General features: G+C 34.6%; 1 protein-coding gene across 2 annotated transcripts in view; it reads right to left on the reverse strand.

Annotated features, from left to right (window-relative positions):
- Positions 1-2,218: 2,218 nt before the first annotated feature.
- HMGN5 (high mobility group nucleosome binding domain 5) overlaps positions 2,219-24,952 on the reverse strand; it is a 67,440-nt gene continuing 44,706 nt past the window's right edge. The window contains exons 2-7 of one of the 2 annotated variants that reach the window (XM_074391707.1): positions 10,425-10,561; positions 8,653-8,682; positions 7,321-7,350; positions 7,007-7,060; positions 4,814-4,951; positions 2,219-3,849 (exon numbers count right to left, since the gene is read on the reverse strand). In XM_074391707.1, coding sequence (XP_074247808.1) covers positions 3,256-3,849; positions 4,814-4,951; positions 7,007-7,060; positions 7,321-7,350; positions 8,653-8,682; positions 10,425-10,439 — 861 coding nt within the window. In that variant the 5' untranslated portion in view covers positions 10,440-10,561 and the 3' untranslated portion in view covers positions 2,219-3,255. The remainder of the gene's footprint in view (positions 3,850-4,813; positions 4,952-7,006; positions 7,061-7,320; positions 7,351-8,652; positions 8,683-10,424; positions 10,562-24,952) is intronic. The other variant, XM_074391708.1, reaches the window with a different exon arrangement.

Raw genomic sequence — 24,952 nt, forward strand, 5'->3', positions numbered from 1 at the left:
TTTTTATTTTTAATATTGTGAAGTCTTTTTAAAGCCAGGACAATTAGGCAAGAAAAATAAAGTCATCAAAATTAGACAGAAAGAAATAAAACTATCTCCCCAGGTGTCATAATATTAAAAATACAAAACCTTGAAAATTCCACAAAATGTCTATTATAGCTAATAAACAATTTCAGCCAAATTGCAGAATACAAGATTAGTATACAAAAATCAGCTGTATTTCTAGATGCTCCCATGAATGATCCAAAATGGAAATTAAGAATTTCACTTACACCAGCAAAGATTAATAGGAATAAATTTAACTAAGGAAGTGGTGGAAGTCTTGTACACCAAAAAAATACAAATTGTTGCTGAAAGAAATTAAAGAGAACTTAAATAAATAAAAAGATATACTGTGTTCATGGATTGGAAAATTTAGTATCGTTAAAATGGCACTACTCCCCAAAATGACCTCCATATTCATTGCAATCCCAATCAAAACACCAACTGCTCCCTGCCATATATTTGCAGAAATGGACAAGCTGATCCTCAAATTTCTGTGGAATTTCAAGGGATCTGAAATAATGAGCAAAGTTGGAGAACTAATATTTCTGATGTCAAAATTACTATAATGCTACAGTACCCAAAACTGTGGTACTGACATAAAGATTGACATAGATCAATGTTGTAAAATTCAGGGTCCAGAAAGAAACCCATACATCAATGGTTTATTGATTTTGACATAGGTGCCAAGACCACTGAATGGGGAAAGAATAGTTTTTTTTTTTTCCCAATAAATCATACTTGGACAATGGATAGCCACATGTAACTGAGTGAAAATTGATCCCTACTTCACAACATATAGAAAAATTAACACAAAATGTACCAAAGACCTAAATGTATGAGAAAAAAGTATGCAACTCTGAGAAGAAAACATATGTGTACATATTAATAACCCTAGGGTTTGATAAGATTCTTAGATATACCACCAAAAACATAAGCCATAAAGTAAAAAAAAGACTTGATCATAAAAGTTAAAAATGTGTGTATCAAAGGTTACTATCAAGAAACTGTAAGCCACAGGAGAAAAATATTGCAAATCATGTATCTGATAAGGGACTTGTAGATAAAAGATATACATGTCTTAGTACTCAATGCTAAAGAGATAACACAAATAATGGAAAATGATCTGCATAGACATTTCTCCAAAGAAGATACATAAATGGCCAATAAGCATGTGAGAAGATGCTCAATATCATTAGAGAAATGCAAATCAAAATCACATGATCTGCATCACCTCCAAATCACCCTACTAGAATGGCATTAATAAAAAACAGGCAATAAGTGTTAGCAGGGACGTGGAGAAATTAGAACAGTCATAAATTGCTGGTAAAAACTTAAAACGCTGAAGCCACTTTGGAAAAGTCTGAAAGTTCCTCAAAAATTTCAGCATAGAATTATTATAAGATCCAATAGTTTCACCCCTAGATATATACTCAGAAGAAATAAGAACATAAATCCACAAAAAAACTTGCAGATGAATGTTCATGGCATTATTATTTATAATTGAAAAAACATGGAGAAAACCCAAATGTCCATCAACAAACATAATGTGGTATATTGATGTAAGAGAATATTATTCAGTCATTTTAAGAAATAAAGTACAGTAAGTCCTTACTTAATGCCGTTGACAGATTTTTAGAAACTGTGATTTTAAGTTAAGTGACACATAAGGAAACCAATTTTACCAAAAGGCTAATTGAAATAAACAAGAATTAAATTCCTACCGAATATTTCTGGTTACAACAAAATCACCAAACTTCTAAATAAAGTAGTAAATACTTCTATTAAACACTGAAATAAATATAAGCTATGCATACAGTGAAGAAAATTAATAAGAACAAGATAATTATTTACATGCTTATGTTTATTCCAGTTCACAGTAGTGGATCGCTGGAGCCTATTTCAGCAGCTCAGAAGGAAAGGCAGGAACCCACCATAAACAGGACTCCATTCTATCACATGGAACTCACGCATGCACACATCCCCACACTCCCTCATACTGGGATCATTTAGACACGCCAATTCACCTAATATACAATTTTTTGGGATGTGGGAGGAAACTGAAATGCCTGGAGAAAACTCATGAAGACCTAGGGAGAGCCTGCAAACTCCACAAACAGTGATCCCAGCTGGGAATCTATTTTCTCAACATTATAACCAAACAGCATTGAACAAAACGAGTTGAGACCTGCCGTAATGATATAGATTACAACGTGGATTGACCTGAAAACATTTTGCTAGACACCAAAGGCCTCACACATATTGTGTGATTCCATTTATATTAAATGTTCAGACAAGGCAAACCCATAGAGACAGAAGGCAGATTAGTGGTTGCCAAGGGTTGGAATGTGGGGGATGAGTTGCGGGAAAATGGAGAAAGACTGCTAATTGGTACTTTGTTTTTTATTTGGGTGATAATAATGCTCTGAAATTAAACAGTAGACACAACATTGTGAATATACTGACAACCATTGAATTATATACTTTATCATTTTTATTATAATTAAAATGGTGAAATTTATGTTATATTAATTTCATTTCAGTGAAAAATTTGAATATTTTCATATCACAATAAAAAATGAAGCATAATATTTCACTAGCTACAACTTTGAACATATAACAAAACACAATCATCATGAAAGAGTCTTTTTATTAAGACAAATCCAGTAAAATTTGTGCATTTACATATAATCAAAACTGCCCTTCTGAAATAAACATTTGTATTTATTTTAAAAATGGAAATACAATTTCATTTTTCCCAAGCTAATAATAAAGTTCTATTTGGAAAGATAAGTTTAATTCTTAGCATTACCTGAAAATATTTCACCTTCTTTATAAAAGCAACCTAGAGAACAAGAATGTTGGATGAAACTTTTTCTTTTGGGATCCCTCACTTTGTGAAATTATCACATATATAAAAGAGTAAAATTAAAATTCAAAGATCCGACACATAACTTACACAACACGAAATTCACTCGCAAAGTTGAAAGCATAATTTTTTCTATATATTCCACTACTATAATCACAAAATTTATAGATAAATGTTTTATGTTAGAAAGTTTATGGCTAATAATCAGCATGAAGATGTTCTGAAATTAAATCAATGCTAAAGAAAGACTATGCTTATAAAATTTTTGATAAAAATATTTATCTCTATTCACTTTACAACATGAAGGTACATGTTACCAAATTATGAAACTATATAGGGCAGTTTTAAAGAATACTCTGAGGCTCCTCTTCTTTTCCATCTTCTTCTTTGACCTCATCTTCCTCTTTTCCTTCTTCCTCTTCCTTTTCATCTTCTTTTTCTTTTTCAGCTTCTTCCTCATTTCCATCTTCATCTTTTTCATGTTCTATCTCTTTTTCATCTTCTTTGACTTTTACTTCTTTCTCCTCTTTTTCGTCTCCTTTCTCTTTTCCATCTTCATTCTCTTCTCCGTCTCCTGTTTCCTTTCTGTCTTCTTCCTCTTTTTCATCTCCTTTCTCTTTTCCATCTTCTCCATTTCCTTTTCCATCTTCACCTATTTTTCCATCGCCTTTCTCTTTTGCATCTTCCACTTTTCCATCATCTCCTTTCTCATTTCCATTTTTATCCTCTTTTCCATCTTCTTTCCCTTTTTCATCTTTGTCTTCTTTTCCATCTTCCCCTTTCTCTTCTTTGTTTTGATCTTCTTCATCTCCTTTCTGATCTTCTTTTTCATTTTTTCCTTCTGCTGCCACTGGTTCTTTCTTTTCTCCTCCCTCTTCTGTGGCATCTTCAATCTTTTCTTCTTTTACTTCCACAATTTCTTTTTCATAAGTGGGTTCCTGTATGCATAGTGAAAAAAAACCAAGATTCTGTTTATAAATTTAGAATGGCTTCCCCTAAATACTTACACTGGATTGTATCTATTTTACAGAAAGACTAATACTGCATTTACAAGAAAGGAATTGTCCTGTGAAAGAAGCCTCCAAAATATGACACTATGAGGAAAATATTCTAAGAAATGAGATTAACTAAAATGTCTAGAGAAATACCTACAAGTAGATATTTGAAGTAATAAATTCAAAAACATTTGTCATATAATTTTCATTTCAAATATGAAGAAGCACAAAGTAAATACTTGAAGGATGACATATATTTATTCTATACCAGCAATTCTTAATGACGACTATGCATGTAAACAAAATATATTCCTTGGAAAAAGAACATCTTTTGTTTCTATAATAATGATTTTTTAATGAAAAATTACTTGGAAAGTATTTTTATATTATAACATAACTTACACAAGATTTTCCATATTTGCATATGTTTAGTTTATAGATTTGGTGACTACATCCCATTTTTAGTGTTTTACTACAATACCTAAAGATCGTATACATTAAATATGCAAAATAACATTAAAAACATTTATGTACTGATTTTCTTTGCCATCTATAGAGGAAATTAAAAAAATCACGATTTCTGGAAAATGGTTTCACACATAGCCCATGTGCTGACAAAAGTAATAAAGAATTGGCCTGTATTTAATAAGAAGGTCGTTATGTTAGTACTAAGTCATAATCTTTAGCATTGTTCTAGTAAGAGCAATGCTAAGCCACTGTTTGTACTACTGGTCCCTATAAATTCTCATATTTTAAATTCATTTTATTTTCTCCTTAGATACCATTATACTATAGAACCACTGCTTACTTTTTTCCAACTTGTAAACTAAAGGACAAAGAAGATTCCTTTCAGTTGTCCCTGTTCTTAAACTTTCAAATGGACAAAACTGTTAACATAAGAAGATACCTCTACAATTTTGGCTCCTCCATTTTTAGCATTTTCATTGCAGTCTTCTTCAACAACTGCTTCTTGCTTGGTTTCAGCAACAGCTCTGGCACTTGTATCTGCATTTTCTTCCATCATATCACTTTCTGCCTTCATTTTCTGCCAAGCAATATAAAATAATAAAAGTAAATACACAATTTAATTGCTGTGTGATTAAATGGCCACAATTACTCTACCAGCTGTTGTAATAATTTATGCAAATGCTTTAAAAATCACATATAAACCTAGTAGCAACAAAATTTTCATATAATACTTTCAGTTTCATTGTAAGGCTAAAGAAGCATTAAAATAAACAATGTTTCCTTGATATAAATAAAATAAATTTTCTTTTGAGTGACATAGATGACAGGCAACCAGTTAGAATGCTGACTAGTCACTGCCAAGGACAAACTGCCAACATCAGGTTAGACTGATCTATTAACTACCTCTGACTAGAGAGGGTCAGTCTATTTCTTTCAAGTCTAATTAGTGAGGAACAGGGTTGTGTTCATTGTAAAGCCTTCGTTGGTAATAATTAAGAGAAATGCTTTTAGTGAGAACATCAATTTAGATATATTTTTAAAAGATCTTATGGTGATGTGTTTCAATCTTTGTATCTACAAGTTTGGAATGCACTGATTCATGATGACTTTGACTTTACCAAGAAAATTTTTTGCCAACCTGTGTATGTAATAAAAAGACCACTGGATTAAGGGTCCAGAAAACCTGTGTTTGAATTCTAGCTCTGCCACTTATGTGATGTGATCTTGAGCAAAGGCATAAGTATCTTTGAGGCTATTATTTTCATATATAAAAAGAGAGTAATACCACCCACCTCACACGGATGTTATAAGGAGAAAATGAGAAAATACATGAAAAATTGCTTTAGAAACTGTAAACTATAATATAGATATAAGTAATTACTCCTTTAAGACATGAGAAACAAAACCAAGGGTAAAATCTTTGGTTATATAGTATATGTTTTAGTCTAGCACTATTTTTCTTTTCTTTTCTTTTTGAGACAAAGTCTTCCTCTGTCACCGAGGCTGGAGTGGGGCAATCTCTGCTCACTGCAACCTCCACTTCCCAGGCTCAACTGATCCTTCCACAACAGCCTCCCAAGCAGCAGGGACTAAAGGCATGCCCGGCTAATTTTTGTATTTTCTGTAGTGACGGTGATTCACCATATTGCCCAGGCTGGTCTTGAACTCCTGAGTTCAAGTGATCCACCCACCTCGGCCTTCCAAAATACTCGGATTACAGACATGAGTGACCACATCTGGCCTTACTTTTATTTTTAAAAGAAAATATGCTGTATTTTCTGTTTTAATAACTTGTAAGTTGAATATGTAATCTTACACAATAGTGGACTTGAAAAGTAAACACAGAAGAAAATAAACTTTCTTTTCTTTGGTCACCATTAAATATATAAATTATTACTAAAACTTCAATTGCCCTAAGTTTAGCAATATTTTTTAATAAAGGATTTCACTTAGGAACATGATGACCGTTTACAGTTTCTTAAATTATAAAATGGTAGGATTAGATGGTCTCTAATGTTCCTCATAGCCTTAACCTTTTATGATTTCAGGAATTCAACCAATATTCTTATGTATTAGGCAATTAACAGTAAACTAAATATTTAGATTATTTCTATTTCTACATCGTTAGCCACAACACCAGAGTATATAAGTCCATACAAAATCAATTGTGTCAATTCAAAATTAATATATGCAAATATATTATATATATTTATTTTTATATATAATTATATATTATCTTATATGTACTTTGCCAACTGTAAAATATTATCAAATGTTATTTATTACTCTTATTACAAAGCACAACTTTGTGGTTACTCCTGTTTTCACCTTCTGTTTTCCCAGGAAAACAGTACTGTCACTATATGATAGCAAAGGCATGTACATTTAATGGGCCTATTCAACTGAAATTGTTTTGTCTCTACCCAATGAAAATGTCAAAACCCTGTGGACAATCACAAAACAGGAACAAATATTTCCCATCCAGTGGTTTCCATGTATCATATGATAGAATAGAATATATACTAACCGAACAAAACATAAGCAAAGTAAAATGATCAGCTGTATGCCATTTCAAAAATTATTTTTTTTTTAAAAAGCAAATTTATTTCAACATTCCAAGTTGAATATTTACCCTTGGAGTTGATGTTCTTTGGGGCCTCACCTCTGATGTAATGGGCATAAGCATCTGCATCAAGTTGTGGGAAAAGAAAAGAAAAGGAAAAAAAAATCATATTTGAAGAAAAAGTGCTAAAAATGATATCTGACCTCTGAATTGAAATAAATGGATATGATTAAATCTGAGTATTAAGGAAAAAACACATTCTTTGGTGTGAAAGTTTTTCTTAAAACTTCAAAAATAAATTGTGTATTGAATGTTTAAGAATGTCCTAAAATTTAAAATGACATTTCACAATACATGGGCTGGTTTTTGAAAAGATTACTTACGGCAGACAATCTGGCAGATCTTCTCTTTGGCTATAAGCGAAAAACAAAAATCTGTTAGAATTATGGATACATAAAGCTAGAATTATTTTTACTGAGGTGAAAATACATGGTGTAACAGTACATAAATCTTGTCATTAAAGAAGCAATTGTGAATTTGGTTAGAATATACCGTAAAAGAAATATAAGTTTTGACTTTTCCCTTTTCTGAACACTTTATATACTAAGAAAAAAGTCACAAATTAATCTTAAGTGGCTAGGCTAAATTAACACAGTAGCTAGTAAGGAGCACATTTAGAAATGAAAATATGGCCTTTCCTTGCCAAGTGACAAAGAAATTATTTTGCTTAAAAGGAATAAGTTCTCTCCATATCTGAACAATTTCAAGAAGCTTGCAGTTTTTAATACTTACTATATATTTTTCTCATACTCAGTATATTTTTATTGTGCATTAATTAGACGAAAATTAATAATACGCATTGACCAAGACATTAGATTAACAAAACCATAAAGATAAACTGAGCGGTTCTTTAATATAATAGTCACACAACAATGATTCCTGCTTTGTAGGACATATAGAATATGGCATACTCTAAAAATTAGAACCATTATATATTCAATACAATAACAAAAACTGCATAGTACTTTAAGAAATTTTTCAGATAACATGAACAGTCATTTAGAACCTCAACTTTCTAAAGTAAGCAATATGTAAGCCTGTAAAGTACACACACCAAATGAGACTAACTCACACGACACCGAAATCAAATGTTAGCACATCTCTGTTGTCAAGAATATTTCCTCACCATCATTTCTATAAAAAAAGTGAAGGCCGCGCCTGTAATCCCAGCACTTTGGGAGGACAAGGCGGGAGGATCATGAGGTCAAGAGACTGAGACCATCCTGGCCAACATGGTGAAATCCCGTTTCTACTAAAAATACAAAAATTAGCCGGGCGTGGTGCCACGCGCCTGTAGTCCCAGCTACTCGGGAGGCTGAGGCGAAAGGATCACTCGAACCCAGGAGGCAGAGGTCGCAGTGAGCCGAGACTGCGCCACTGAGCTCCAGCCTGGTGACAAAGCAAGACTTTGTCTCAGGAAAAAAAAAAAAAAAAAAAAGTGAAAAAGCCTTTTATTTTATTCTGAATGGCAATTTTAAAAAGTCCTCTCTTCCGAAATTCAGATATATATTTTTGAGAGAACCCATTCGCACACCATATTGGTCCTCATATAGTACAAATATACCAACCAGCATCTAATTTTTAGCTGCTTATGTGTGTCAAGTTTATAAAACTAGTGGTTTTTCCTAACAGTTACTAGGAGTAAAGAAACTCACCTCCTTCTTCGAATCACCTTGACTTGCAGCCTACACAGAGGAGAAAACCACACAGAAATAAGGTCATTGATATAAACATGTAAATCAGAAAATACTGCCTGAAGATTACAAATTTGAATATAATTGCTTATTACTTTTTCCTGGGTTCCTGCTCAAGTAGACACGTGTTGTTTCTTAGGAACCAATGCTACATACTCCTGTTTTACTAATGTGCACCAAGATGCAAGTGCATGCACAAGACATGCCTTTACACAATTGATAGTTAATTTCATTCTTTTGTGTAAATTGCGTCTCCTAAAAGCAAACCTTTCTAATTTTGAAATCCACCTGCTTTAGACACGTAAAAGCCAAAAATGTGGGGGCGGGTCAAATGAAGGCGGAGCTTCATGTAATTTCCCTTTCTTGCCTTATGTTTGCCATGGAATTGTACCTATCTTACCCTCTGCACTGACTCTGGACTATTCTCTTCAAGTTTTGCATGCAATAATTACAGCCCCCACAGTGTTTTGTGGGGGGACCTCTTTGTTACAAAGTCAGTGCTTTATCCTAAGAAACTGGCTGCCGATTTTAAAACTTCCCGCCACTACCTGCTATAAGGTTGCTGTCAGCTCTGCAAAACAGCAAGACCTACTGCACAAGTATAGAAAGGCACAGTGGCGGGAATCTCAGGAAGGGGGGATGGTGATTAGAAACACTTGCTTTCCATATCAGAGCAGCCCTTTAGCCTGGAAATTATCAAGCTATTGCACGATTCATACAGCCACAGAGCACAGCGGAATTTCAGCCTTATTCCTATGTTTTAGGAATAAGGAAGGCGGACTTGTTTACAGGAATAATCCAAAAACAATCATGTCTTAAGTTAGCACAGTGTTTACGGTTTTACCAAGCAATGAAACAGCGTTCGATTTCACTTCTTAGGGGACTAAGAAAAAAAAAAAAAAAAAAAGCAAGAAAACACCGAGGGTGAACTTGTTTCCTGTCTGAGAGGAGCCAGGAATTGTGAAGTGAGGGTTTGCAGAAGACCTGTGGAGCTCGAAAGGCTCAGATCAATTCTGCATAACTGAAGTGAACAAATCCAGGCTACCCCAACATCGGCAAGTTTACCCGACACTGTTTTCTTATAATCTTCCCACCTTTAGCTAAAGAGCTTGGAAAGGTCCAGGTTTCTCACCCCTGAAGTTTCTAATTACAGCGGTGAATCTCTCTTCTCTAGGACAGTTTGAAGTCTGCGCCGCCTAATGGCACAGGATTACCATTGCATAGCCATCTGGCCTGACAAGAAGTGGAGGAGGGAAGAAAAAAAAGAGAAAAGAAAAGGGGAAGAACAAAGGCAAATACAGGAGAAAGCCATGTCTTTCGTTCCCCCAAACGGGACGGTTCCCCGAGAAAAGCCGGAGGCAAAGGAGGAAACTGGTGCCTGGAAGTGTGGTTGGAAGAAGTGTTCTCCAATAGGGTAAGCGAAGGAAGGGGGTTGGGGTAGGAAGCGACAGCACAGCGCTATGGCTGTTTGTAATTCAGCATGGAGACACCTTTCAAGAGATTCTCTTCCTTAAAACACTCCAAAAGTGAACTACCAGTTGCATGCAAGACCATCATAAACCTTTACAACGACTGCTCTTTGCCCTTCTCCCCCATTCCGTTTCAGTGCATCACAAAATGGAAGAAGCCAAAAAGCTTTAAAAACAAACAAACAAATAAACAAATAAATTATTCCTATTAGGAAATAGGTAACTCAGCAGCTAATCCCCCTTCTGTCTTTCCATTTCACTTACCTTTCTTTTGGGCATTGTTGTAGCTCTCTATAGGAGATCTTAGTCAGCAGAAAAAAGCCGAAAGCAGTCACTGCCTGACTGCTCCAAGAGCGAATGAGTTTTCAATGAACTAATTGCAGCACGACCTGTACTCTCCTCTAAAAAAAAAAAAAAAAAAAAAAAAAAAAAAAAAAAATCCCTCGTTATTGGCAACATTAAACACGCCAAGACGCAACCAAACTACGTGAATGGTTAGCCGGAGTGGGAGCCACATTGGAGTGACAGGCTCTCTGGCCAATAAGGAGAGGGAGCCGGCTTTGGGGGGCGTGGCCCGCGAACTTGCCCGAAGCCTTCGTTCGCTGACGGCTCTAACCGCTGGTGTAGTGGAGGAGCACGCGAACTTAGCAAGGGCTGAGCGATCAGGAATAAGAATGGCAGGAAAGCCAGAGTTGTCTTGATCAGTTTTTTTTTTCTTTTATGTTATAACTACAGGCGAAAGCCACAACGGTTGCTTTCTCCACAGTCTCCAAACCCCCCACCTTTCCCTATTCCTAGGGAGGAAAGTGCTTTTAAGACCCGTTGAGTCTGGGCTCCAGTCTTTCCCTGCCACCTTTGGCGGGATGGTGATGAACCGACAGGAGCACTCATTCAGAGAGTGGAAAAGAGGAGATGTTTCTCTGGTGTGGGAACTTCCCGCCAAAGCAGAACTGTGGCGCTGGCAAGAGGAGGGTGCCAAAATGGCGTGTTTTCCCCAGGTGGAGAGTAGCGACAAAACTGGGAGCTATACCGTTATTCCACTTGGAGTGGATATACCAAGAATTCAGCGGGACCCCGAGGGAAATATGTAATAGCAGAGATCTATCCAAAGGAAAAGCACTGAGAATAGATTTTTAATCCGAAGGTGGCATTTAGTGAAAGGACTCAAGAAGGTGCTATCCACGAAAGCGTTTATGACTCAGAACCTAGACTAGCATAAAGCAATTGAGGTACTCACCTCAGGCACAAAATTTAAGCTTGTGACAAAAACCCAGGAGGCAAAGATGACGCGAATGTGGTGAGTTATGCAAGTGCAGGGTAGGATCCTGTCTTTATTTAAATTTTTGATATTTGGCTAATCGTGGACTTTTTGGCAATAATTTTGATATTTAAAAACATTGTCTTAAAATATTAAGTATCTTAATTACTGAGTTTCTAGGTGGCCCTTTAAAATTTTTGCCAAAGGAGAATGTCTCCACAGCGTCACTCTAGTTCCAGTCATATTCAGGGGGCTTTCGACTGTAAGAGAGGCTTATAGGTGCCTTTCAGTGTCAGTTCCTGAGACCTAAAGGTTTCAGCGTTGAGGTAAAGATTGGTGAACAAATTTCTTGGGAATAAATATGGTTTAAATAGAGGATCTAATTCCCCAAAGAAGAGGCACCTTGATGTGGTTGTTGTAAGAGCTACCTGTGTTTAAAAGCACTCCTAAGCAACAGCCCAAATCCTTGTCCTGGAAGATTAATAAAAAAAGAAAGTTAACCTTTTGAACAGTTGCTTTAGGAAAAATTTATTTGTGTTCATGTAGGTTAAAAATTTAGAAATAATCAGTTTAAGAGATAAACACTATATCTACTACAGAGTGTCAAACCATCCCTTCAAGCAAAAATACAGCATCACAGAATAAACCATTATTATTATTATATTTATTACATTATTTTTCTTTTATTATATTTTATACTATTACTATTATTATTGTTATTGCTTATTCTTCCCCAGCACTGATAGTGTGGAATTAAATAGATCAGGTAGAGTGAGCCTCCGTGACTGTGGCTCGGTTTCCTTCCCCTAACTTCATGCTGCATTCTAAATCAACTAAGTAAATCAGAACGACATTTAAATTGCTTCCTTTTTCCACAGTTATTGGGATAATCCCTAGATGCTCCTGATGTCACTTTTTGCCCTTATGGTAAAAGCATCGTTGGGTGAATCTAGACATGTTTCAATCATTTTATTCTCCAGCAGTTAGAAGATAAGCATAAAAATTGAGTTTCAGGATAAGGAGAAAAATGAAGGGAATGAAAATGTGTCAGCAGTGGAATGCATCCGTTCAATAAATTTTTATTTAGCATTATTTTTGAGTTGTATTTTGTTTTTGTAGACTAGCTTATGAAAATGCAAAACACTGTGGCATGCCAAGTTGCATTAAACAGCTTCTGTCTTTAAGGAATTTTATAATTTTGTAGGATCAAGCAAACAGATGCATACCTATTTACAAATCAAAGCTGATTGTGTTATCTGAATGGTGCAATCAAAATTCAATAATAAAACAGGAGGGAAAGGATCTTTTAGGACTAAGGTAATTTGGCAAAATCTTTGATTGAGGGGAGTGGAATTTGGCTTGCCTGAGAATGTTTGGTAGACTGTTACATTATAGCAAATTCAGAAGCAGGAAAAGTTTGTACTTGTTCAGGGAACATAGTGCCTAGTTCAAGTGGGTTGAAACAAATTATCTTGAGGAGCCTTGAAAGCTTAGAGGTTTGAGGCAAAGCAAAATGTGCAGATCAGTGAGCTCTAAAACTCCTCTTAAATTTGTCAGCAATTTTCTTTTTTGGGGCTTTTTTTTGTGGGGGGGGCCTAACCTGTTGCAACTGTGATTTATATCATATTAAATTGAAAAAAATAGTCATGTATGCATGAGAACATTTTCTAAGTGTGAAACATTCTTCTGTTTCTTGACCCCAATTCCTCATCTCCTCATGTTCTTCCTTCTAACCATTAAGCAGAGCGGTCCTTTATTAGCAAACCTGGTTTAGGCTCTGCCTTTGCAATATTATTACCTCTGACTGCAGCCCCATTCTTGTATATCTTCACCTATCAAATCTTTACCAAACTGTTCAGACCCAATTCAAATATCACCTCTTTGACAAAAGTCTTCTTCAATCATTTCAGCCCTAAGAAATTGTTCCCTCCTTTTATACTATAGAATCTAGATTGTACTGCTCATATGACACAAGCAAGCTTGATTTTTCCTTTTTTCCCCAACCACTCCATCAAACTTCTTCACATTGTATGAAACTTGTATATACTTACTTCCTTTTGCCTAAATGTTTCTCAGCATATCACACTCTACATACCTTCTGTAGAATTTACTACTTTTCCAATATATTTTTCTAAAATTGATAAATTATTCTAGAGTAAAAAGTTTATTTTTACATAATTGTCAAAGTGAGACATTTGATTGGAGCATTTTTTTCTGAAATTACATTGGCTTATTTCTCTTTTTAATTTGTTAATGACTAGGAAAATTGATTGCCTGACAATTCTCCACAGGATTCCCTAATTTTCCCTAGCTATTAAGCATGCCTACCACCACTCCCAAAATTTATAGGAACTGTAATGTGTCCATTTAGTAATCAGTTGATAATGACACAGAAAGATATAAAAATTTACAGATTAAAAACATCAACATTAAAATATTTTAAGAGAGAGAATCCAAAAGAAAATATGTATGTATGAGAAAAGGAGCGCTAGACAGTCAAGATAAAACAGGTCTTCAAATGTTCTGTGTATTCATAGTTTAAAACTATACACACACACACACACACACACACACACAGAGAGACACACACACACGGTGCTTAAATAAAAACATTCTAAATATACTACTTTGCATGCAATAAGATCTCAAAAATACTGATTGACTAGTAAGAAATATTTTTTCTCTGTTAAAATATCTCTAATTTTGACCTCATCCACTACCATTATTATTCCTGTTGTATTTTCTTTTTCTTTTTTTTTTTTTTTTTTTTGAGACGGAGTTTCGCTCTTGTTACCCAGGTTGGAGTGCAATGGCGTGATGTTGGCTCACTGCAACCTCCGCTTCCTGGGTTCAGGCAATTCACCTGCCTCAGCCTCCTGAGTAGCTGGAATTACAGGCACGTGCCACCATGCCCAGCTAATTTTTTGTATTTTTAGGAGAGATGGGGTTTCACCATGTTGACCTGGATGGTCTCGATCTCTTGACCTCGTGATCCACCTGCCTTGGCCTCCCAAAGTGCTGGGATTACAGGCTTGAGCCACCGCGCACAGCCTCCTGTTGTATTTTCATAAAATAAAAAATTGGAAAACTATTTACTATTGTCAACACATAATAATGCAAAACTTGTAGCATATTATTAAAATACTGTGTTTTAGAAATTTTTGATGGTATTTTCAGAGAGTAAAATAAATACAAGTCTACACTGAGCCAAATACATCAATGCACTTATTTCTGAGCCTTGTTTAAGATTGATATGAGACATTTATTTGGATTGGTGATGCCACTTAGCTAAGACTGACTCTGGAAAAACTGTAATTTTGGTGACCCAAATCTTCCTATGTCCTATGTTTATTTGTAGCTGGCCCAAGACTAATAAAATACTGAATTAAAGAGTGGCCACTGATATGGTAGATATGGAAGGTATATTTCCAGTGGTAAAAATAAATTGAGCTGCTTTCTAGGGGAAAAAGGAATATAATACATTTTATGTTTCTATTTGTAAAATTTCTACTGACTTTTAAAGCAAAAATTTAAAGGAATACTATTTTTAGGCTCTCAGAAATTCAAGTTTAGAGGATACTAATAGAGATTTTCTAATTTCAGTACCTTTGGAATGCAGATAAATAAATTCAAACCCAGAGAGCTTAAATTACTTGCCAAAGATCATCTATTAAAATTTAAGCAGTTGGCTGGGCAAGGTGGCTCACGCCTGTAATCCCAGCACTTTGGGAGTCCTAGATGGGTGGATCACCTGAGGTCAGGAGTTTGAGACTAATGTGGCCAACAGGCTGAAACCTCTTCTCTACCAAAAATACAAATATTAGTGGGGGGTGGTGGTGGGTGCCTGTAATCCCAGCTACTCATGAGGCTGAGGCAGGAGAATCACTGGGGCAGGAGGCAGAGGCTGAAGTGAGCTGAGATCATGCCACTGCACTGCAGCCTGAGAGACAGCAAGGCTCAGTCTAAAAAAAAAAAAAAATGAGTAGTTTTCTTTCACTTTTTTACTAAAAATTTTATCTATGGTTGTGGTATCAGCAATTACACAATTTATACTGAAATGTTAATGAATAAATGGCACATTTGGTAAGCACACATTCTGTTCCATCTCAGTGATCTTGAAACTCAAAAAGAGACTCTGGTTGTCAACCTACTTCAGATATATCTTTTTGCCTATTCACTGGATCCTTACCCATCTATGATCTTAAACTTGTATTCTCTAGTTGGTTTTCTATCTCAAGAAAGTAGAAAATTCAGAAGAGGAGAAACTAACTTTTACCTTATTCCTTATTTATTTATTTATTTTGGACTAAGGTATGTCTAGTGAATGTGAGTTTTTAACTCTTGAATGTCCACAAATGCCCATCGATGACAGACTGGACAGGGAAAATGTGGCACATATACACCATGGAATACTATGCAGCCATAAAAAACGATGAGTTTGTGTCCTTTGTAGGGACATGGATGAACCTAGAAACCATCATTCTCAGCAAACTGACACAAGAACAGATAATCAAACACTACATGTTCTCACTCATAGGCGAGTGTTGAACAATGAGAACACATGAACACAGGGACGGCAGCATCACACACTAGGGTCTGTGGAGGGGAAATAGGGGAGGGGCAGCAGAGGTGGTGAGTTGGGGAGGGATAACATGGGGAGAAATGCCAGATATAGGTGATGGGGACGAAGGCAGCAAACCGCACTGCCATGTGTGTACCTATGCAATAATCTTACATGTTCATCACATGTACCCCCAAACCTAAAATGCAATTAAAAAAAACTTGAACATCCAAATACTTGCCCATGTTTTCTTCTTTCCCTTGCCAGCAGGGAGGGTTTCAGATAAAATTGCAGAAGAGATTCATTATTGGTTAAATGTTATTTGAAGATTTCTAACATCCAGTAGGTGTCATCATTTACTTCAAAAGTGTTTCAAACTTTCTTAATTTATAAGATTTCGACTTCCCTTAAATTTATTTATAATACATATTTATTGTTTAAAATTAAAAGATTAATGGTATATATTAAGATGTACAATGTGACATTTTGATATACATATAATGAAATGATTACTATGGTCAAGCAAGTCAACATACCCAACAATTTTTTTTTTTCTTTTTTTTTTTTTTTTTTTTTTTTTTGTGGTAAGAGCACCTAAAATCTACTCTCTTAGCAAATTTCTAGGGCATTTACTAAACCCTATCTATTGAAAATAATTTATACTTTTGGTATAGTTTATATCTGTTTTTGGGTGAAATAGAAGACTTTTTACCAAATTTTAATGTTTAATGTTTAACCTTCATCCTCATCTTATAGAAGCACAGATATTAATTCATAGCTTATAAAATGTGAAAATGTAAATTGTGACACTTCTGAAGTCGTGTGGCTATTGTGGAACATTGAAAAAATGACATCTTTAGTGTAAAGCAATTACATTTTCACTTTATGTATCTTAATTGGCGTTAATGTTCAGGCTTTTTCTATCTCCTTAGAAAGCTCACTAATGATGGTTACTCTTATAAAAAGAAATGAAACAAGAATTGATAAATGCCTCAGGCTGCCTATATGAGACAAAAGCCTGTTTTCAAGAATAGATCAGTTTTCGGTGCAGTCCAACTGTTCACTAGTGAGGGTTGATTAGAAATAATCACCCTTCACAAGAGAATGGTGGTGACCTGTTAAACAGGCTGTGTGTTAGAAAGCAATGTCTTCATTAAGAAAAATATTCAATTTAGTAAACTGATGTCATTTTAACCAAAAGCTAAAGTTAAATTCAATTTTTTAGATGCCTATAGCAATTGATTTTCTTAAGTTTGTGTCATGCTGGGATTTTTTTTTTTTTCCTTTTTCTATTTTGGGTTTTATCATTCATTTAGAGCCTTACTTATCAGATCATTTTATAACAAGCTTCATATAACCTACAAATAGTTTTAATTTGTTGTAAATTATTTGAAACACACGGGCCATCAGTTGGAGCTTGCCTTAATTTAGACACATTTAAAGTGAGATAAAATGATGTTAAAATTAGTTGTCTTGAATTCTCAAACTGTAGATATGAACACTCTGATGAAGTAGTAGAGCTCAATTAGATTTTCTTGTATGGAGAATTGGCAATCTATGCTATTGCTAACATTAACCGTATAGTCCAGGCGTCCCCAAACTTTTTACACAGGGGGCCAGTTCACTGTCCCTCAGACCGTTGGAGGGCCGCCACATACTGTGCTCCTCTCACTGACCATCGATGAAAGAGGTGCCCCTTCCTGAAGTGCGGCGGGGGGCCGGATAAATGGCCTCAGGGGGCCGCATGCGGCCCGCGGGCAGTAGTTTGGGGACCCCTGGTATAGTCCTTTAAGAGGATAAATGGACAAATGGCTGTTCAACAAAGGTATTACATTTTAAAATGCTCTAGAATGTACAGCAAAGGTAGAGTACAGGCTAGAAGAAAGAAAGGGAGATTCACTAAGGAGGAATCATTAAGAAAATATATCTTAAGAGTCATATTTGGAGGCATTATATATAGAGAGAGGCAGTATATATATTATACATATAATTATAATGTTTCGACCATATCCTTTCTTTTTCTGTTGGATTTTCTCTTTCATTTGTTCAGCTTTTAATAATAGTGGTACTTTTTTCTAGACAGAATACTTAAGCTTTTATGTAGTATTATTTTCCTTTATTACTTCTGGTTTTGTTTTCCTTTAGTAGAATTTCCCCATTCCTAAGGTATAAACAAATCCATTTACACTTCTCTTTAGAAAGAAGAGACTTCACTACATATATATAGATTATGCATATTGTGTATAATATATATACTATATATTATATATACACATAATGTCTCCATATATGACTCATATAATATATACTATATAATATTATTTATAATATATATTGTATATATAGTATGACTAAATGGCACATTTGGTAAACACAAATTCTGTTCCATCTCAATGACCCTAAAACTCAAAAAGCAGCTCTGGCTGTCAACCCACTTCAGATTTATCATATTATTGTATATATGTAATATATTATTATTATATGTATATATCTGTCTTCTTACCTTCTAAAGACATGGTGACATTCTCACATTTACTGGTTTTTCAAGAAATCTTTCTTTTTTGTTTATTTCTATCTTGTTTTTATTCAGTCTATGCTCAATTCCTTTGTTAAACAATAGCTGACATGCTTCAATCATTTTCCACCTGCTCAAAACTTTAAAAAATTATATTTTATATTGAAATGAGTAGCCATTCAAGCAAATGGACATGCTTAATTCTCACAAATTTTAGTGACAATAGTATAATCCACATTTACATATTTTCATTATTTCCAATAAACTAAGCACATCTTTGGAATGCCTTCCCTTGGTGTCAGGGTTAAATTGCCTAAATGGAAATAAGACAATATTTTTTTTAAAATATGCTCTCTAAATAGTTTACTTGTTAGAATACATATTGTTTAGTCTACTTCTTATACAGACACAAGATCAATTTAGGTTTAAGGGAAAATATAATTACTCCTTGAGTCTTCTATTTGTTTTTATGTTTTAGTTTACTTCTAAATGTATTGTAAGATTGAATGCCATTTAGCACTTAATTTCTTTTTTTTTAAATTGCATTTTAGGTTTTGGGGTACATGTGAAGAACATGCAATATTGTTACATAGGAACACACATGGCAGTGGAATTTGCTGCCTTCCTCCCTATCACCTATATCTGGCATTTCTCCCCATGCTATCTCTCCCCAACTCCCCACTCCCTGCTGTCCTGCCCCTATTTCCTCCTGACAGACCCCAGTGTGTGATGCTTCCCCCTCTGAGTCCATGTAGCACTTAATTTCTTCTGAATAAGGCCCACACTGGAGATGAAAAAAAGGTAACAAGTATCTATGGTTCATCCTTTTTTGGTTTATGAGATGGGTTTTGCTCTGTGAAAAATATTAACATTTGTATAGCCCTTGGAGACAAAAGCATTGTTTTGTGTGTTTATGCTAAATTTTGTGTACAAAAGATAGTATTCTATTATATTTGGTAATCTTAATTTCATCTTTAAAATAACTGTGGTAAGATAAATTTCCTCAATGTTAATTTTTGCTTTGTTTCAATTTGAAGAGCTTAGTCAAGTGTTCATTTCTTCCTCTCAGCCAACTGCTAATCACTCTTCTTTGAGAATTACACTGGCTAGGTTATTAGAATTTGTGAGACTTGTTTATCAGAGAAGAGACTCCAAAGAGCAGGAGAGAGAAAAAGAGCCATACTGAAGGAAATTTGTACTTTCCATAATGCAGAGGAAGTGACATTATGTGTGATGGAAACCAGAGTACCTATTTGCACATAGTGTCCTAGGCTTTAAAGTAGCTGTGGGATGCCAAATTAGAAAATAGGAATACTGCAAGAGTGTCATCTCTGAGAATGATTGGGAGAGAAGTGCTTCAGAGACAGGTGGCAAGAACTAGCACTGGAGAGAAGTACCAATTTACACTCTGACCAACACAGAAGCATGCTCACTTCGATTACCTTGAGCAGCATTTAGTATCTGTAAAGGTATTAGTTTTTACAATTTGAATAGGCTGAAATAGCTTCTTTTGATGTGTATATCTTTAATTACAAGTGAAGTTGAACATCTTTTCATATGTTTGATGATCATTGTATTTCCTGTGAATTTTTCAACCATATTCTTTTTTTTTCTATTGGATTTTCTCTTTCATTTGTTCATCTTTTAATAGCAGTATTTTTTCTAGAAAGAAGACTTAAGCTTTTATGTAGTCTTATTATTTTCCTTTATTACTTCTGGTTTTGTTTTCCTTTAGAAGAATTTCCCCATTCCAAAAGTATAAACACATCCATTTACCCTTCTCTTTAGAAATTATATATTTTCACTTTTTATAGTTAAATATTTGTTCAGTCTTCTGGAATTTATTTTGGTTTCAGGAGTGAGTAGGGGATACAGCTTTGTTTATTTATTTATTTATTTTTTAATATAAGCCACTGTCTCAGTGGCACAGAACTTACCATCTTCAGGTAAGGAACTTGAGGCAAGAGCAACTAAACAACTCACCTAAAATTTCTAAGTAAGTTATTACCAAAATTGAGACTAGAAATCTGGTCTCCTACTTAAACTTTTGGCCTGTAATTTTTCCAAGAAAGTACACTGACTCACTGTCACCTTCTCTACTTAATTAAGTACTTTTCTGGCTTGACAGCATTCTGATTTACTCTAAGCTAGTATAAATTAGATGAAAAAAAAAATGATAACTTAAACAATGATCTCCGTGCCACCAGGAAAGTGTGATTTAGAAAATAATTTATTTCTTTGTGTAGAGATTTACAACAGGAACTTCAGAGAGAAAGAGAGAAACCAGGTATGCTTTAGTGATTGGCATAAGTTGGGAAGGTAATGATCATAATGCTATCATGAGAGGGGGTTGGGATTGGAATGGTAGCAAAGTGAGAGGGGAGAACTGGACTTCTTTATATTTTTCTCTTAGCCAAACTGGACTTCTTTATATTTGTCACTCAGCCCAGACCTCACAGAATTACCACTTGTAGATAATTAGTAAGATATGCCTTAGTTTTCTCCAGGTTAAATTAATAATAATAGCTTTCACTAATCAGGAGCTTACTATAAGGTACTTTGTTAGGCATTATATGAATTATTTCTGCTCCTCAATTTATAGATAATAAAGCTAGTAATTGTTCAGTAAGAATTCAAACTCAGAACAGTTTAAATCCAGAGCTTCTGCTCTCTTAATTTTCAGTTCTTTCAACCTTTATTTTTTTTAGTAATTCTGCTTTTGAATCTTAGTTCAGAAATCCATTATTATAAGAAAGCTCACAGAATTTCTACAAGGAGAATAAAATACCTAGGAATACAACTAACAAAGAATGTAAAGGACCTCTTCAAGGAGAACTACAAACCTCTGCTCAACAAAATAAGAGAGCACACAAACAGATGGAGAAACATTCCATGCTTATGATTAGGAAGAATCAATATCATGAAAATGGCCATACTGCCCAAAGTAATTTATAGATTCAATGCTATCTCCTCAAGCTACCAATGACCTTCTTTATAGAACTCAAAAAAACCACCTTAAACTTCATATGGAACCAAAAGTGAGCCCACATGCTGAGTCAATTCTAAGCAAAAAGAACAAAGCTGGGGGCATCACACTACCTGACTTCAAACTATACTGGAAGTCTACAGTAATCAAAATAGCATGGTACTGGTACCAAAACAGAGATATAGACCAACGGAACAGAACAGAGGCCTTGGAGGCAACACAAGCCATCTACAACCATCTGATCTTTGACAAAACTGACAAAAACAAGCAATGGGGAAAGGATTCCCTGTTTAATAAATGATGTTGGGAAAACTGGCTAACCATGTGCAGAAAGCAGAAACTGGACCCCTTCCTGACACCTTACACTAAAATTAACTCCAGATGGATTAAAGACTTAAACATAAGACCTAACACCATAAAACCCTAGAAGAAAATCTAGGCAAAACCATTCAGGACATAGGTGTAGGCAAGGACTTCATGACCAAAACAGTGTTTGCAAGGAAAACCTGTCAAATTCAATGATGGGGGTAGGTTAAACATAAAAGAATGCAGACAGACACAGCAAGTAAATATCAATTTTTAAAAGGTAAGAGTTAACACATTAGTTTCCAATTAAGCCAACTTCAGGACAAATAAATTACTAGAGACAGAGGGACTTTAAATTATGATAAAAGATCAGTTCACTCTGAAGACATAATAATCCTAAATGTTTGTGGATTAAACAATAGAGACCCAAAACAAATGCATGACCCAAATACGTGAAGCAAAACCTGATAGACCCAAAGGGAAAAAGAGTATGTTGAAGTCCCCAACTGTACTTGTGGATTTGTATAGTTGGGGACTTCCACATATTCTTCATAGGAACTGATAGAACTATAAGATAGAAAGTCATCAAAGATATAAAAGAGCTGAAAAATACAATAAACCAAAAGGATCAAACTGATATATATTTAACACTCCACATAGCAACAGCTGAATACACATTTTTAAGCATTCATTGAACACTTGTCAAGATAGACCATACCCAGCATCATAAGACACCTCAATACATATAAAATAATTGAAATGATATAGATATGGTCACTGACAATAATGAAATCAAATTAGAAATCAATAATAAAACAAAACAAGAAAATATCCAAGTACTTGAAAATTAAACAAAACACCCTTATATAACCTATAAGTCAAAGAGAAAGTCTCTAGGGAAACTAAACAGTAAAATAAACATATCACAATATAGGAGATGCAGCTAAAGCAGTGCTCAGAGAGAGGTTCATAGCATGGCATTATTACATTAAACAAGAAGCAAGTCTCCAATTAATATTCTGATACCTTCAAAAAGCTAGAAAAAGAAAAAAAGACAAACACAAAGCATGCACGCATGTAGAAAGATTATGAAATAATACAGAGAAAAGGAGAAATCAATGAGATTGAAAATAGAAAAACATTAGAGAGGTTGATACAATTAAAAGCTGATTCTCAAAAAAAATTATAAGATTGATAAACCTCTAGCAAGGCTGACAAAAAAATAGACTGCACAAGTAATCAATATGGGAAATGAAACAGGAGATAGTAGTAGAGATCTTGCACTTAGTAAAAGGGTAATAAGGGAGGAATATGAACAACTTTACACTCATAAATTTTACAAGTTATAAGAAATGGAACAGTTTTCTAAAAATCACACACTCTAAAATCTCAACCATGATGAAATATTCCTTGGTACTCAACAGTTAAAAATAATTAAAAGAAATTTTACACCATGTTTTCTAAAAATTCAAAGACATAACATTTCCTAATTTTATGAGGCCAGTATTACCCTGCTACCAAAACCAGACAAAGACAGTATAAAATAAGAAAACTACAAACCAATATCTATCAAGAAAGTAGAAAGAGAAATTTTTGAAAAAACTTTGACAGATCTAATCCAACAATGTACAAAAACATTACATGCCATGACAAAGTGTGATTTATTTTCCAGGTATGCAAGGCTGATTGAACATTTGGCTCAATTAAGGTAATCCATCTTTTAAAATTTTTGATTTTTAATTGTTTGTGGGTTCATAGTAGGTGTATATATTCGTCAACAGGTGAAAGAAGAAAAATCATATGATCATATTAACGTATGCAGAAGGCAATTTTGAAAAAAATTCCACAGATATTAATGATAAAAACCCTCAGCCAGTTAGCAATAGAGAAAAATTACTTCAACTTGATAAAGAACATGTACAAAAATCTTATTGTTAACATCATATTAAATGGTGAAAGACTGAATGGTTTCCCTCTAAGACTGGGAAAGAGTATGTTCTCACCACTCTTTCTTAACACTGTCCAGGAAGTTTTAATCAGCACAATAAGACAAGAAAAAGAAATAAAAGATATGCAGTTGAAAGGAAAGGAAAAAAAAATTGTCCCTATTTGCAGATGATATGATTATTTACACAGAAAATCCACTGAAGTCTATAAAAAACTTCTAGAACTAATAAGTATGTTCAGTAAGTTTGGAAGATGCAAGATCAACATACAAAAGTTAATTACATTTCTGTATACTAACTATGAACAGGTGGAAAGTAAAATTAAAAGCACAACGCCATTTACAATTGTTACAAAAAATATTTATGTATACACTTAAAATATGTACAAGTTCTATAGGCTTAAAATGATAAACTATTGATGAAGGAAATAATATCTCAAATAAATGGAGAGACATATAATGTTCACAGAATGGAAAACTCAATATCTAAAAGGTACCAATTCTCTCCAAATTGTTCTATAGATTTAATGTAATTCTTGTTAAAATTTCAAGCTTTTGTAGACATAGACAAGTTTATTCTAAAACTTCTATGAAAATGCACAGGTCCTGGAATAACTAAAGCAGTTTCATAAAGAAGAATAAAGCAGGAAGAATCACTTCATACCATGTTAAGCTTTGCTATATGACCACTGTAATCAAAGCAGTGTGGTTTGGCAGAGGAAGAGATGCAAAGATCAAGGGACGTAGGAAACTGATTTTTTGTAAACGTGCAAACACAAATCAATGAAGGGTAGTCTTTTCAACAAATGATACTAGAACCATTGGATATCCACAGGCAACAATGAACCTTGGCCTTAACTTACACCTTATCTAACTAACTCACGAAGAGGCAGGGCAAGATGGCAGAATGGAAAGCAATTGTCTTCTCTGCAAGAACACCAACTTAACAACTATCTACACAGAAAAAAAAAAATCTTCATAAGAACCAAAACTCAGGTGAGCCCTCAAAGTACCTGGTTTTAACTCTGTATTGCTAAAAGAGGCACTGAAGAGATAGAAAAAGCAGTCTTGAATCGCTGATACCGCCCCTCCACCACTACCCCAGGAGAAGCAGCATGATGCAGCGAGCAACTCGGTACTGCAAGAGAAAGAGTACAGCAATAGTGAGGCACTGAACTCAGTGTTATCCTGTTATAGCAGAAAGGAAGACTGAACCAAACT

Source organism: Saimiri boliviensis, chromosome X (genome assembly GCF_048565385.1).
Source record: "Saimiri boliviensis isolate mSaiBol1 chromosome X, mSaiBol1.pri, whole genome shotgun sequence".
NCBI classification, from domain to species: Eukaryota; Metazoa; Chordata; class Mammalia; order Primates; family Cebidae; genus Saimiri; species Saimiri boliviensis.